Genomic DNA, 15266 nt, shown 5'->3' with positions numbered 1-15266 from the left:
TTAATTAGGCTTAGATAATATTCATCACAGAGGAGCAAGTACTTATTTCTGGACTAACAAGTCTAGTAGACAATCCATTTCAACTGTTCATCCCATTTGGTAGATAATACATTTCCATTTAAAAACAAGAAGAAATACTAAAAATGATCTTGAGCCTCAGTCACCAATACCTGGATTCCAGTCCCATCTCTGACACAAGCTGGCTGGCTGATCCTAAGCAAGTCTCTTTAGCCATCTCTGGCACATCTCCAAATGATAAGTTGCAGAGGAGGTACCAGGCTGTTTCCTGTGCTGATACAAGCACAGATCCAGTCCAAAAACACGATCCAAAAAAGCTCTCCATTTAAATGGCTGCTTTCACACTCCAGAGAGCAAAAAGAAAGGGTAACTATGTAAGCTTATGATGTTCATAAACTTATTTGGTAGCAAAGATGTTATTCATTAATTTGAAATACTCTATGGAAGCCCTGAAGGAGATATTTAAATACCGATGTTTTATAAATATAGTAGTTCAACAGTTATTATATCCCCCATAGAAATACTAGTGGCCAATAATACAAATACTTATGATACACCTGCCTATGTGTGCATACATATATATTCAGGCAAGGAAAAATAAGGTAGACCAAGAAATTGTACGCAAAGCAAGAATGAAAATCTGTCTTGTTACTTGCAATATCTTGGATAATTTTCCATCAATTCAATGGAAATTGGTTATGTTAGTGAAGTCAGATCCCAATGACCTGGTTGGTGGTGTAGAGAAGTGCAGTGGAGAGAGTAGTACATTTGGAATTGGAGAGCCTGGTTTTGAATCTTGTCTCTTGTCTATTACCTTTTTGAACTCGAGCAAGATTTTTACTTTTCTGGACTTGTGCTGAATCACTTGTAAGAAGAGGAGACTGGACTCCATGACAAGTGAGGTCCCTTTTACCTCTGAATCTGTGAGCCACTGAGGTAAAAAGAGAAAACTATGAATGGGCCATTTCTGTCCATCATCAGTGTCCTATAAGTTGTGACTTATTTGGGGGAACATATCTTCTCTCTGCTCACTTATCTCTTCTACTTTTTTTCTCTTTTCCTGTTGTGCAGTGCATCATCCAGGGACCCATCTCAAAGCAAACTCATCCGATTCACTCTGGGTCAGAAAAAAACCTCTAGGTTAGAGTTTCTTCCTGTTCTGCAAAGCATGGTTTAACCCAATAGCCTTTACCCTCCGCTTTTGCCCAGTTTCCTTTTGGATTTTCCCCCCAATTGCATGTTTGGAATTCAGGTTAACAAAATAAGATGACGGTCTTGTTTACCTATGATCGGAGAGCTGCTCAAACACAGTAGGCATAGAAGGTGTTGAAAAGTGGTGTTGTGTGTGTGTGTATGTGTGTATGTTGCTTTGGTTATGTTTATTTTAATTTGCCTTCTAATTTTGTGAGTTTTTCTCCCTTCCTTACTCTGCTTCTACCTTGCTCAGCTCTGGTATCTTTGACACCTTTGTTTTCTGTGGTTGAAATACTTAACAAGTGGTTGGTGTTTCCTCTGGACAATAAAGACCTGACTGTGGATGTAAGTGAGATGAGATCAAACCTCAGTACAGATATTTGTCTTCTTTTTGCACCCTGAAGCACCGAGAGCCTAGAACATCTAATCTCCCTGCAGATCCTTAATGGTCACAACTGGCTGTTTTTTCCTGGATTCCTAGCTTGGTTTGTACACTGTGTCCTAGAAGGACTTCCTCACAGAGCTCAGGAATGCCATTCAAATCATCATTTGAGTTAGCCTTCTGATATTTGTATGTTTACTTCGTGCACTTTGCCCTACAGTTGATGAACTTTTGCTCCAAATGTCCCATGGGGTATTCTAATGGATGAATTTTTCTTTGTTAAGATTTGAATTTATCTTCTTTTGAAATACTTGTTTTATTCTGGAGTGCCCCAAGGGTTAGGGGGTTGTGTTGCTATTTTAACAGGCATAAAGCTAACTTAGAATTCTAGTGATAGTCCAGGCTTATTTTTGGTGCTAGTGGCAGGCTTCTTTAGCCAGAATTAACTGCTTTGAAAGGCCTCATGCCAGCTGAATAAATGACTGATTCTGGGTATTCCAAAGGTAGAGGAGGCACTCACATATTACTAGTCAAGGAAACCCATGCTACAATATGGATGGATAGTAAATTCTTCCTGAGAACACCTCAGAGCATTCCTGTGCAATAGTGCGCAGACTAGATTCAAACAAACCAGGAGTATTCTGAATGTAGCCTTCCTGGGCATGGCAATGCCAGAGATAGTTTCTGCTCCTCTTGACCATGGCTGTGTAAACCAAAGCAACGACAGAAAGAATGCACATTTTCTTGGAATGTTGGTATGCTCCCAGATTGAGCAGAGTTCCCGGTGTCTTGAATGCATCCTCTGTACACCCCATTCTTTTTGTGAGCTGATCTGCTGTACCAGGCCCTGCCAATTCAAAACTTCCCATGAGTATTTTAAGAAATTGGTAGGGACAGCAATATAATCCTGCATGCAAAAAGGGGGATGCGGTGGTAACATGGAATTTAGAATGGAATGATGTTTGGAGAAAAGACTTTTTTGCTGGACCTCCTACAAGTTTCCAAACATATGCAGACAAGCTGTTGCCCTTCCTATGCTCGGTTCTCCCCACCCTTAACCTTTGAAGTGGTAGTGGGAGAAAAAACACTCTTCTCTTACAAGCATGTTGGGCAAGGGAGAAATTGGTAGCGCCTGCAGGTTGCATGCAATGAGTAACAGTTTTATAGTCTTTTCTCCACTCTGTGCAGATTAAAGAAATCAATTGTAACTTTTAACAGATGACCTTTCTTTCCTTTTCTGTTAAGTCATTTTCCTTACATTTAACTAAAAAAAGCAACAGGTGGGCTTTAAAATGCCCATATGTATATTCCCAGTCATTACGTAAGTCTTTGCTTGGTAATGCAGACAGAGCCTTGTTAAGTCAGGTTTCTTTTAAGAATGTGTTGTCCAGACAAGTCTCCTACTATGAGCAACATCTAGTTTATTTACTTTCCTCTGATTTACTTCCTCTTCTCAGCAAAAGGGGAAATGCTTGGAGTAGCTGCTGCTTTGGTGGTACCTGTTCCATTATCATGACAGTTATGTGAGGGCAGAGCAGAGAGAGATATCCTAGCATGTGAAGTAATTACTCTTAGTTAAGGGGTTGGCAGAAATGCCCCTTGTGCACCAAGAAATTGTGGGAGCAGTGCTTGAGTGTCTCTACAACAAGAGTGACTTGTTTCTGGCACCAAAGAAAAAAATCAGAGCTGACAACAGGAAAATCACTCCCTGAGCTTAGACCCAGGTATTAGACAGGTGGAAAACACTGCCTGGCACTTGGTGAAAATTGTGCCCACTATTTAGTAACCTCAGCAGAGCCAGCAGTTAACTATGCTGGATCCAAGGTAGTACAAGTGGGGAAAGTACATGAGAAGAACAGTCTTAACAGCTGGGGTATGCTCTCATAATTTGAAACCCACCTTCAGGTTGAATGTCATTAGTATAGATTATAAGAACCAACACTGGTTACACTTCCAGTGATGGTGATCTGATTCTGGCCACTTTTCTCAACCTTTCTGAGATGTTCCGTCATTGAAAATGCCATGCATCTTTACTAGAGGGAAGCATGAACCTGGCTGTATAACCCAAGGAGTTCCTCGCCTGTGTGGTTTTAACATCTCACCCCTTTCAGAACTTCTGAGAGTGGTTGTGGCGGGATTGTCTCAGGAAGAAGACATGTTCTGTTCTAAGTCCCTCATTCAGAGGGATGTATGGATGTCTGGAAGGAACTGAGAAACTGGCCTGAACAGGCTAGGAATATTTGTAGTTGATGAGAACTCCCTCCAGGCTTGATGAACTAGGCTTTGTCTGTGAGTGAGACCTTAAGGCGACAGTGTACACTAGGGGAGGAAGGTAGCATCCAGGTAGGATCTGGATAGTCCTTTGCCTTTCAGCTATTGCCTTCCACATCTTTTATGTTAATGATTGTGTTTTCTTTTGGTTTTTTTCAGTCTTAATGTAGTAGAAAGAGCACTGGATAGATCATGTTAATTCAAATCCTACCTCTATTTTATATATATATATATGTATATATATATATATTTCCTATGGGATCTTAGACAAAGGATTTAATCACTTTGGGCTTCTATTCTCATTTGCAAGATAAGGGGATTGGGCCAGACTATCTCTAGAATTCCTTCTAGTTGTAGATTCCCAAGTATTCCATCAGTCAATCAAAAGACATTTTAAGCACTGCTATGTGCCACAGAAAGAATCAAAGACAGCTCACATTCTAATGGGGAAGACAACATGCAAACAATATACAAAGCAAGCTATATACAGAATGAACAGGAGATAATTGACCTAGGGAAGGTGCTGAAATCAAGAGGGGTTGGGCAAGGCTTCCTGTAGAAGGTGGGATTTTAGTTGGGTCTTAAAGGAATCCAGGGAAGTCAATAGATGGAACCTAGGAAGGAGAGCATTCCAGGCATAGGGAGAAGCCAGAGAAAATGTCCAGAACTGAAAGATGGAATGTCTTGTTGGTGAAACAGCCAGGAGGCCAGTGTCATTGAATTGAAGAGTATATGTCGAGGAAATAATGTATAAGAAGACTGGAAAGGTAGGAGGAGTCTAGGTGATGAAGGGCTTTGAATGCCAAATAGCATTTTTATTTGGTCCTAGAGGCAGTAGGGAACCAGTACAGTTAATTGAGTTGGAGGATGGGGATAGGGAGGATGATATGATCAGAACTGCACCTTAGGAAGATCATTTTAGTGGCTGAATGGAGAATGAATTGGAGCAGCAAGAGACTTGAGGCAGGCAGCCCTACCAGCAGGCTATTGCAATAGTCCAGCTGTGAGCTGATGAGGGCCTGCACCAGGGTGGTAGTAGTGTCAGAGGAGAATAGGGGGCACACATGAGAGATGTTGTATAAGTGAGATCAACAGGCACAAGCTCAGATACAGCAGATGAGAGGGGAATGAGATGTCCAGCATGACTCCTAGGTGGCAAACCTGAAGGACTGGGAGGATGTTGTTGCTTTCTACATTAATAGAGAAGGTAGGAGAAGGAAAGAGTTTAAGGGAAAAGATAATGAGTTTAGTTTTGGACATGTTGGGTTTAAGATGTCCAATGGACGTCCAGTTTGAGATGTACGAAAGGCAATTGGAGATGTGAAATTGGGGGTCAACTGAGAGCTGAGAGCAGGATAAATGGATATAAGAATCATCAGTATCACGATGGTAATTAAAATCACCAAGGGAGGTAGTACAGATGAGGAAGAGAAGAGGACCCCGAGCAGAACCCTGAGGGATACCTGTGGTTAGAACATGTGGTCTGGAGGAAGATCCAGTAAAGGAAACTGAGTAGGAGTGGTCAGACAGGTTGAAGAAGAACTAAGAAAGAATGGTGTATCAAGGAGAAAAGAGTGATCCATGGTGTCAAAAGCCGCAGAAAGATCAAGGAAAATGAGAATTGAGAAAAGGCCATTGGATTTGTCAACTAAGAGATCATTAGTAACTAGAGAGAGCAGTTTCAGTGGAATGATAGGGTTGGAAGCTGGATTGTAAAGGTTTCAGATGAGAGTGAGAAGAGAGAAAGTGGAGGTATCCATTATAAATGGTCTTTTCTAGGAGTTTAGCTACAAGGAGCAGAAGTTTTAGGGTGATAGTGGGCATGGAAGGTCACTTGAACTAAGCCGTTAAGAAAGCTAGGGAAACCAAAAAGAAGAGGTAAAAATGGAATATATTCTTATCATGGGGAATAGTTTGTTCAAAGGGATAGAGATGATAAATGGAATGTTGCATTTGGGCATCAGCAAATAGATGCATGTGATGAGGGGGATCCCTCAAGTGACTAAGACTTGCTTTGATTAGTTTATAAACACTCCTTTAGCCACTGCTTTAGGCAGCTCTTTCTGGACCTAGAAATAAAAGGTCAATAAGCTGTCCCTGCTCTCAAGAAGCTTATACTCAGTCAGGGGAAACAACATATACACATGTAAGTAAATACACAAGGTAAATACTAGTTTATACACCTGCAAAGGACTCCACCATCAGGATATGGCCACCTGGGCTCTTCTCAGATGCTCGGACAGGATCCAACACCCCACTCAAGAAGAGAATCTGTCCAAAGCAGCTTCTGGTGTAGACTGATTCTTGATGCTATCTCTGGCCCTGCTGGTGATAGCACTAATCTCAGACTCCTTGACTTAGATCTTCCCTAACCCTCCACGATTGGAGGCAGACCTGCTTATCACTCATGGCATTCCTTGTTTGTCATTACCCCTACCTCATGCTTTATCCTGCCCATTGTTACCTGAACAGATATCGGCCAGTTGTGACAATGCTAGCCAGGTTGATGATGGCGATAATAACCCACTTTAAAATGTGTAAAGCAATTCGTGCTACATTGTAAGATGTGTGAAGCATTTTATGCTACTTTGTAAGATGTGTAAAGCATTTTTTGCTACATTATCTTATCGCCTCCTCACCAGAATTGTAAGTGAAGAAACTATTGTTATCCCCAATTTGCAGAAGAGGAATCTGAGTCTCAGAGAGGTTCAGTAAATTGACCAGGATCACAAATCTCATAGATAGTAAGGGGCTGAGTTAGGATTTGAACTCGGGTCTTCTGAACTCCAGGCTCAGCATAGAGGATTCGTGTTCCTATCAAGCCCACTACACAAATTTGCAAAGATGTTAAACACATCTAGCCCCCAAATTCCATGCATTTTCACTGGTTTGGTAAGTATGCATCCATGTTTGGAATCTTCCTGTGACACCTCCTAGCCAATTGCAGACATTCCACATAGCTTATAAGAACCAGCACCAGGGATCCTCTAATGAGGATGATCTGATTCAGTTAAAATGGACAGTAGATAGAGTGCTGGGTCTGGAGTCAAGACCTGAGTTCAAATCTGCTCCAGATACTTACTCAGTAGTTGTATGACCCTGAGTAAGTCAATTAATTTCTATCTGCCTCAGTTTCCTCATCTGTAAAATGGGGATATTAATAACACCTACCATCTAGAGTTGTTGTAAGGATCAAACGAGGTAATAATTGTAAAATTCTTAGCACAGTGCCTGGCACATGGTAAGCAATATAGAAATATTAGTTATTATTATTGTCATTGTTAACACTAGCTGCAGATTTTCTGAGTCAAGTATTTCTACCACTGTGCAACAGAAGGTAGCATGATTCTGAGAGGTGTCTCCTCAATTAAGAGAGGTTTAGAGCAGAACTTTGCTAATGAAGCTATTACTTCCTCTTCCAGTTACACTGGAATTGCTACACCCTTGAAAATCTCCAACCCACTTGCCTTTACCACTTTGTATCATCCTTGGAATTGGCCTTTATGGCAGCAATTGATTTCCCTAAGAGGGACAAAGGAAACCCCTCATTGAGGCAAATGTTCAATGCTGTGTGGGAATAGATTGTCTTCAGTTCTTATTGCCACTTTTTAGAAAAGGGCTGTTCCCTCCTTCCCTCATCCAGGGCTAGTCATCAGAGAATTGCTTAAGAGTCTCAGCAATATAAATTTTATGGCCCCTCACACCAGCTCATGTTCTCTATTTTCTCTCCAGCCATCTTTCTTGCTCTGCCAACAAGAAGATGTTTAAAGAGGGTGGCTGCACATGTATATGTATACACATAATGCTTTCCAACTGTGGTCATCATTGCCTGGTGCTCAACAATTTACATGGAAAGTGATGGTTATGCTCTTGAAAGTTGAGCGTTCAGCATTATCACTTGATCTAATGAAAGGCGGCTGGAATGTCTGTGGCCATATAAACTCAACTGTGCAGATCTCTAATTATTGGAAACAACCAGCCATGAAACTCCCAGACTGAAATGTTGGCCTAGATAGTCTGTATACTGCAATGGAGAGAACTCTGGACTTAAACTTAGAGCCGCCTGGCTTTAACTCTTGCCTCTGACTCTACCTGGGGGACCAAGAGCCAAGTCACTGAATTTCTCAGAACCTTAGTTTTCTCAGCTATAAAATAACAATAGTACCATTTACTGTGTCTACTTCACAGGGCTGCTGACTGTGAGACCCCATATGCAATCAAAAATCAGTTAAAACATTTATTGAGTGTTTGCTATGTGCCAACCACTTTTTCTAAGTGTTCAGAATATAAAGAAAGGCAAAAACACTCATGTCCTCAAGAGACTTGCGTTCCAATGTGACTTGATATATACATGATCTATATAGAGTCAGTGGGAGTTAATCTCAGGGGAGTAGACACTAATGTCTGAGGGGGAATTGGGAAAAGGTCTCTTGTAAAAGAGAAAATTTGATCAGAGACCAGAAGGATGCTCAGGAAACCAAGTGAGGGAATTGAGGAGACAGAATATTCCAGGCATAGAGGCACTAAGTGTAAATGTGTGGAGATGGGAGATGTAGAGTCCTGTGTGAAAGGCCATTGGAGCAGAATAGAGAATGTGTGGAGGTTAACGAAGAAAAAGAAAGAGACAATTAGGTGATGCAATGGATAGAGCACCAGCCCTGGAGTCAGGAGAATCTGACTTCAAATTCAGTATCAGACACTTACTAACCTTGTGACCCTGGGCAAGAAGAAGAAAAAGGAGAAAGAGAAGAAGGAGGAGGAGGAGACTGAAAAGGAAGGATCCAGGTCTAAAAATCTTTGGATGCCAAACTGAGTATTTTCTATTTGGTCCTACAGAGGATTCTTGTAATTATAGAGGTAATGAGAGGGTGAAGTAGGACATTAATTATCTAAGTGGAGAAAAGAGGACTTACATGTGAGATATTGTGAAAGTAGAAATGATCAGATTTGGTGGTGCTGAAGTTGTAAGCCTGGTTACGTAAATGACATTCACTTTTAACCTCGTTAGTGAAGGTTAGTGAAGGTTAGTGAACCTCAAACATTGTCAAAGAAGATACTGAGAAAAGATAGAAAATTCCAATGATTCGATGTCCAAAGTCAACCAATTTACCAGAGTCCTTCCTAGAACCAAGAATTGAGATAGATATACATACATACATATATATATACATGTGTGTATCTGTGTGTATATATATGTGTGTGTGTGTATAATTTAAAAGAAAGTGAATGATTGTCTTTAAGCAAATAGATAATATTGTAAGAAGAGCTGTACATACTTAACAATTCATAGTCTGAGGAGACTGACTTCAGTGTAAAATCCCTAAGAAAGCTATTGATCAGATATTAAAAGTAGGTACTAATATGTTCTAATGTTTCCAAAGTAACCCATCTGTTTTCATTCTGTGTTTGGTAATTCTGTCTCTGTTGAATATATTTTATGGTGATTTCTCAATTTCTTTATTGTCATTATAGAGTAAGTCCCTCCTTTAAGAACCAAGGCAAGAGCTTGACACCCACATCCTTTTTATCATTCCGTATTTCTTAATGTATCCACCTAAGTGTAATTAGAAATTGGCTGCCAATGAAAGAATATACAACCAAGATGAAAAGCAAAATGAATTTCAAGACAGACGTTGATAAACTAGAGAGTTTCCAAAGAAGGATTGCCATGATGGTGCTGAAATTGTAGAGAACATCATATAAAAATCAGTTGAACGAACTGGGGATTGAGAGCATGGAGAAGAGAAGGTTTGGGTGTCCATGACAGCTGTCTTTAAGAATCTGAAACCTTGTTGTGTGGATGGAGGGGTTAGATTTGTTCTGCTTGGAGTTAGGATTCCACTGATGCTTTGTGATAAAGAAGAGATTCTTGCTCAAGTATAGATTGGGGGTGTCCCTTTCCATCAACTCTGATTGTGAGATACTTTGAACTTCACATTTTTAAGCAGTTTTTTTTTTTCAGAGAAAACACTCCTAAGTGTTTGTCTAAAAAGTAAAACCACTCAAAGTTTATGTTTGAGCATTGGCTCATTCATTCAACAAGATTAGGATATTCCAGTCACTGTGCTGACTATTAGAGATACAAAGACAAGAAATGAAGCTGTGTTACTGTCCTCAAGGCATTTCCCATCAATTTCTGTGTTTGTTCCTAGTCCCTAAATATTTGCTGTGGTTTGCCTATGATTTAAATTCTCCAGATGCAATTAGCCTGGATGCTCTCCTGTTCTTAGCTCCTGCATGGTTGCAGCCCTCTCTCCTAAGCTACCTCTCTCCTCCCCTTCCTTGGCCAGACCAAATCAGTTACCTGTTGACTTTTCCATTTCAGACTCCCAGGTCCTACCACGAGGGTATCAGCTGCAGGCAGCGAAGCCAAAACTCGTGGGTCTGTTAGTGCCAACAACCGGCGCAGCCAGAGCTTTAACAACTATGACAAATCCAAGCCTGTTAACTCCCCACCCCTCCCGCCAAACAATGAGCAAGGTAAGTCATCTTCTCGGAGTATTTTTAGCTTTTTGCCTTTGCTCTAAATCTCTGGGGAGAAGGGTTGACAAGCCAGGTAAAAACTTTAAAAGGAATACATTTGGGGGGAGGGGGGGGAATCTAAGATACTGAATTGTCTGAAATGTTATTCCCAGAACTGAAAATGATGTCAAAGGCATGCGGTTGTATTCCAGGTTTCTGATTCTCTCTGTAGGTCACCTTTGCTTCCCTTGGGGGCCAGCCAGGCAGCCCACTTAGTTCACCTCTTTTAAGATGTTTGCCTTTTTGGTCAATTGGGAGCACTACACACCTGAGGTCCGGATGGTACCTTTCCTGGGGGAGTTGGGCCAGGACCCAGCTGGCTTCAGGAGGTCTCCACGTCTAAGAAATTCCCCTGCTTCTCTAGTCCTCAGCCTTTGCCCCCACTGGCCTAGCCCTGAGGGGACCACACTTTTCCCAGCTTCCTTTGACTTCCCTTTGAGTAATAGAAGCTTATTCTCAGGAAAGTTGTTGATCCAGGCATCGCTGTATCCTCAGAACGTAGGGAAGAGAAGAGGTGTGAGGTGTGAATAGTGTGTGTGTGCGTGTGTGTGCGCGCGCGTGTGTGTGTGTGTGTGTGTGTGTATTGAAAGCAGGTACTTATTCTAGTGTTCTCAGAGTAGCCCATCTGTTTTCATTTAGAGTGTTCGGGTCTGTTTGTCTGATGGTAATTCTGTCTCCAATATAAATGATGGTGATTTCTCAGTTTTTGTACTACCATATAAATTAAGCACCTTCTTTAATGAGGCAAGAGTTTAACACCTCCATCCTTTTATAGTTCAATATTTCTACACACACACACACACACACACACACACACACACGGAAAGAGAGCTAGCAAATGTCCAGTGAGACCCAAAAGACTCACTTGGTAGATCCTAGCAAGCCCATGAATTCTTATGATTTCTCCAAAGTCCTGGACCCTTCATCATATGGATGGTTATTGGGCACTTCCCTCTCTCCTTTTTTGGGCTCCAAATCTCTCTTGACTTCTATAAGCATTTATTTAACTCCTGCTGGATGCAGAGAAAATGGTGCTAAGTGCTAAGGCAATGCAAAGATGAAATAAGACTAGGTCTCTGCCTTCCTCAGTTGTCAGTCACATTGAATGCGCAAATAACTAACTATTCATGATAAGTGTGTGTGAGAATTCCTAGCTAAGTTCTCTGAGATGCAAGAGGAGAAGCATTATTACTTAATGAATGGTGGTGGAGTGAGAAGCAGAGAGGGGAGGAAAATCAGAGAAGGCTTTTAACTTAAGCCTTAAAGAAACTGAGCAGATTTCAGCATGGGGAAATGAAGGAAGAGTAGTTTAGAAGATTTTCCAAGTATAGAGAATGGTGTGAGCAAAGATGGAGGAAAGATACTCTACACTTTGGGTAGAGTCTAGTGCCAGTGAAGGGGAGCATTCTGAGATAAGACTGGAAAGTCTGAGAAAGACTGGAAAGTGGGGCCAGATTGTCCTGGAGTATCAGGCTGCTAAGTGTTCTTTTCAATAACGCAGTAGTATCTTTGAGCAAGCCTACCCCACCCTTGCCACTTTCCATCTGTGATAATAAAAAATGTGCCAAGATTAGATACTAGCATATTAGAAGATTTAAGAGATTACAAAATACCAGCATCTGGAGTCTGACTAGGTGTGAGAATTCTTACTGTGGTAGGATTCTGCACACACAAGGGATCACACAGTCAGCGGGTCAGCTACTCCTTGGAAGTATGCATGGTAACTCTAAGACTAGAGAGTCAAAGCAAATGCAAAATCCAAGTTAAAAGACCTATACAAGCTGCAGTCAAAAGGGACTAGGCAGTTCCCATTAACTAATGCCAAATTTCCATGTCCAGGAATTCCCCATAAACAGGAGGGGATAGGTAGCAATTAAGGGGTTCCAAATTAATGAGCTGGAAATAGTGTCTTGGGATCCAGCTTAGATGAGTAGATCCACACAAGCGATATGGCAAGATTATGACTCCTCATCCTATGACAAGGTATCTGTTCCATGCTTTGGTTAGTGTAAGTGGCAAACAGTTGGCAGATGTTGAGGCAGGGCTACTCAGGTGCCAACAGCAGTGGATTGTGGCACACAGGTGGAGAGCTAGGTCTAAGTGCTTTAGTAGAAGCCAGCCATGGACACCATGTAGCTAAGACAAGGAATTCAGCAGTGGAGAATCACCTTAAGCCCCTAGTGGTCAAAGCCAGCTACTAGCGGAGCTCCTTTGTCAAATGTCACTTAGCATTAAAAAAAAATGATCATGTCAAGAACACAATTTGTTTTGTATTTACTTCTATCTCTGACAAATTCAGGATATTATCAATCCATATTTGGGGTTTTAGAAGCAGGAGAAGGGTTACTGCATCTTTTCAAATCTTTTTTTCATTGATTATTCTTTTACCTAATGTAGCTTAGACCAATATTGAATACTGTTAATTATAAATTTTGTAAGTAACACATCTTTTTAAAAAATTTTATTCTATAGATTAGCTCATTTATTGTTGAACTACGGGCAAGGTTTTACTGGCCTTTCAATTTCTTCTATCTTCTAATGGTAGATTTAACCATGATGGCAGGGGTGGTAAGATCCATGCACCACCAGCTACTGTTTTCATACAGCATTCACATATACCCCCAGCTCATCTCTTCATTTTTGTCAGAGAAAGAGCCAGTGTACTTGGCATACTGGCTAATTTCAATTTTCTTCACCATTTTTCTGAGGGATGCACCATAACATATTCCATATTTAACAATAATTCTGACACTCTTGGTACTTTTAATCATGTCACCAGCTACTGGAACCAAACTCAGAGAGGAATAAAATATCCTTGATAAGGATAGAAAATATTATCTACCTAAGTTTAAAATGATTTGTGAAGAAAGAAGCATATTCTACAAAACCTAAGTCTGATCTAGTTCTATATTTACTGACTTCTCTTGAGCTCCGTAATCATGTTTTATTTTTCAGAATGTGTCTGATCTTGTTTCCCTTGAAAAAAAGAAGACTGCAGATATTAATTAGAACTCAAGAGATGTCTGTTCAGAACTTATGATGTGCAAAGTACTTGTTATACTACAGGAAAAATACAAACATGGATAAGACACAGGCCTTGTTTTAATGGGACTTTATAATCTAGTTGTAGGGAGGAAATCTGACACATTCTAAAGTGCTGTGGTAAAGGGGAAAAAAATCTCACTCTTCGTTGGAAGGATCCTGAAAGGTTCTTAAGAAGAAGTATGATTTCAGTTCAGTCTTGAAGGATGGGTGAGATTTCAACAGGTGGAAATATGGAAGAGAAGGTGTGTTCTGGACACAAGAATGACATGAACAAATTCATAGAAGGAAGAGAGTGTGGGTCACATGCATTTAACTGGTATTGCTCTAGTGGTTTGAACGGCATTTGGCTTTAATCTCATTCCTGCAATATGAATTAAGGACAGAATATCAACCACACTGCGTGACTTGACAACAAGGCCTGTTGAACATGTGTGTCAGTAGGATGGTTTTTTGATGAACTGATCAGGACTATTAGCTTAAAGACTCAGAGCCAAAGTTGTCAAGGGTGGGGGAAATAGCAGTCACTAAACACTTTTTTAAATAGGGTTACTAGACTGATGGATCAAGGGAATGTTACAGATATGTTATACTTAGTTTTCAGTAATGACTTGGATTAAATTTCCTGTGCTCCCCTTATGGGCAAGATGAGGAGATGTGGTGTACATGACAGTATAATTAGATTCTGATTGAATGTCCAAAGCTTAAAATCTAAAAGAGTACTGTCAAAATAGAGGGAAGTAGCTAATGGAGCACCCCAGAAATCTATTCTTGGCCCCCTGGTATTCAACAAATCATTTTTGGTCAATGACTTAGCAATCAGATTTTCAAACAACACAAACATGGTGAGGCTAGACAGGATCAAAAGAGACCTGGACAGGTTAATCGAGTAGTCAATAATCAAGTGTTTATTAAGCACGTACCGGGCATCAGGCACCATGCTAAACACTGGAGATACAAAAACAGGCAAAAAGAAAGACAGATGCTGCCTTTTTTTGAGGCAGTGAGATGGTATAGGAGATAAGTACTAGGCTTGGGGGAAGACCTGAGTTCTAATGTGGCTCAGCTATATGACTATGGACAAGTCACTTAACCTCTGTCTCAGTTTCCTCAACTGTAAAATGGGGCTAATAATTGAGCTTACCCCCCAACAGGGTGGTTTTGAGGATCAAATGAGGCATTTGTAAAGATGTAGCATGTTGCCTAGAATGTAGTAGGCGCTTAGGAAATATTGTTTTCTTCCTTCCCTTAAGAATCTTACCTTCTAATGGGGAAGAAAACACATGAAAGGGGTGCTGGATAGGGGGCTGCTTTTAGACATAGGGTGAATATAAAAAAATGAAAACTGTAGGGATAAAAATAAAGTAGGATACTTGGATTCAGAATGAATCAGCTTTACAAGTACAAACGAGGGGAAATGTGACTAGACAACCGTTCCTAAGAAAAAGATCTGTCACTTTTCATGAATGGTAGTGTGTCTTGGCCTGACATGGCCAAGTGCCAGCTTAGGCTACAGTGAGAGTTTGGTGTCATAAGGGAAGAAAGTGATAATCCTACCGTCCCCTTCCCTGGTCAGACCACACTGGGAAGAGTGCACTGTCTTCTAGGTGCCACAGTTAGGAAGGACATCAGCGACCTTGAAAGTGTTCACAAAAGGGTACTCGGGATGACAGTGAAGGCCTAGTCACCATGTCATATGAGGATTTATTATAAGAAACTGGAGATGTTTAGCCAGAGGGGAAAAAAACTAAAAAAACAAAATTGTTGGCATATGATACCTGCCTCCAAGCCTTAGCACACAGGAGAAAGGTTTGACTTGATCTCAAAGGACATAACT

At 40.8% G+C, this 15266-nt stretch overlaps 1 protein-coding gene across 5 annotated transcripts in view; it reads left to right on the top strand.

Annotated features, from left to right (window-relative positions):
* The window catches only part of NAV2 (neuron navigator 2), a 446141-nt gene that overhangs the window by 175095 nt on the left and 255780 nt on the right, over nucleotides 1-15266 (top strand). For all 5 annotated transcript variants that reach the window (XM_072619354.1, XM_072619352.1, XM_072619351.1 and 2 more), the window contains exon 6: nucleotides 10191-10345. In XM_072619354.1, the coding sequence (XP_072475455.1) occupies nucleotides 10191-10345 (155 nt within the window). The remainder of the gene's footprint in view (nucleotides 1-10190; nucleotides 10346-15266) is intronic.

This window comes from Notamacropus eugenii, chromosome 6 (assembly GCF_028372415.1).
Source record: "Notamacropus eugenii isolate mMacEug1 chromosome 6, mMacEug1.pri_v2, whole genome shotgun sequence".
Lineage (NCBI taxonomy): Eukaryota > Metazoa > Chordata > Mammalia > Diprotodontia > Macropodidae > Notamacropus > Notamacropus eugenii.
Note: the sequence above shows the minus strand (reverse complement) of the source record. Positions and strands in the feature narration are given on the sequence as shown.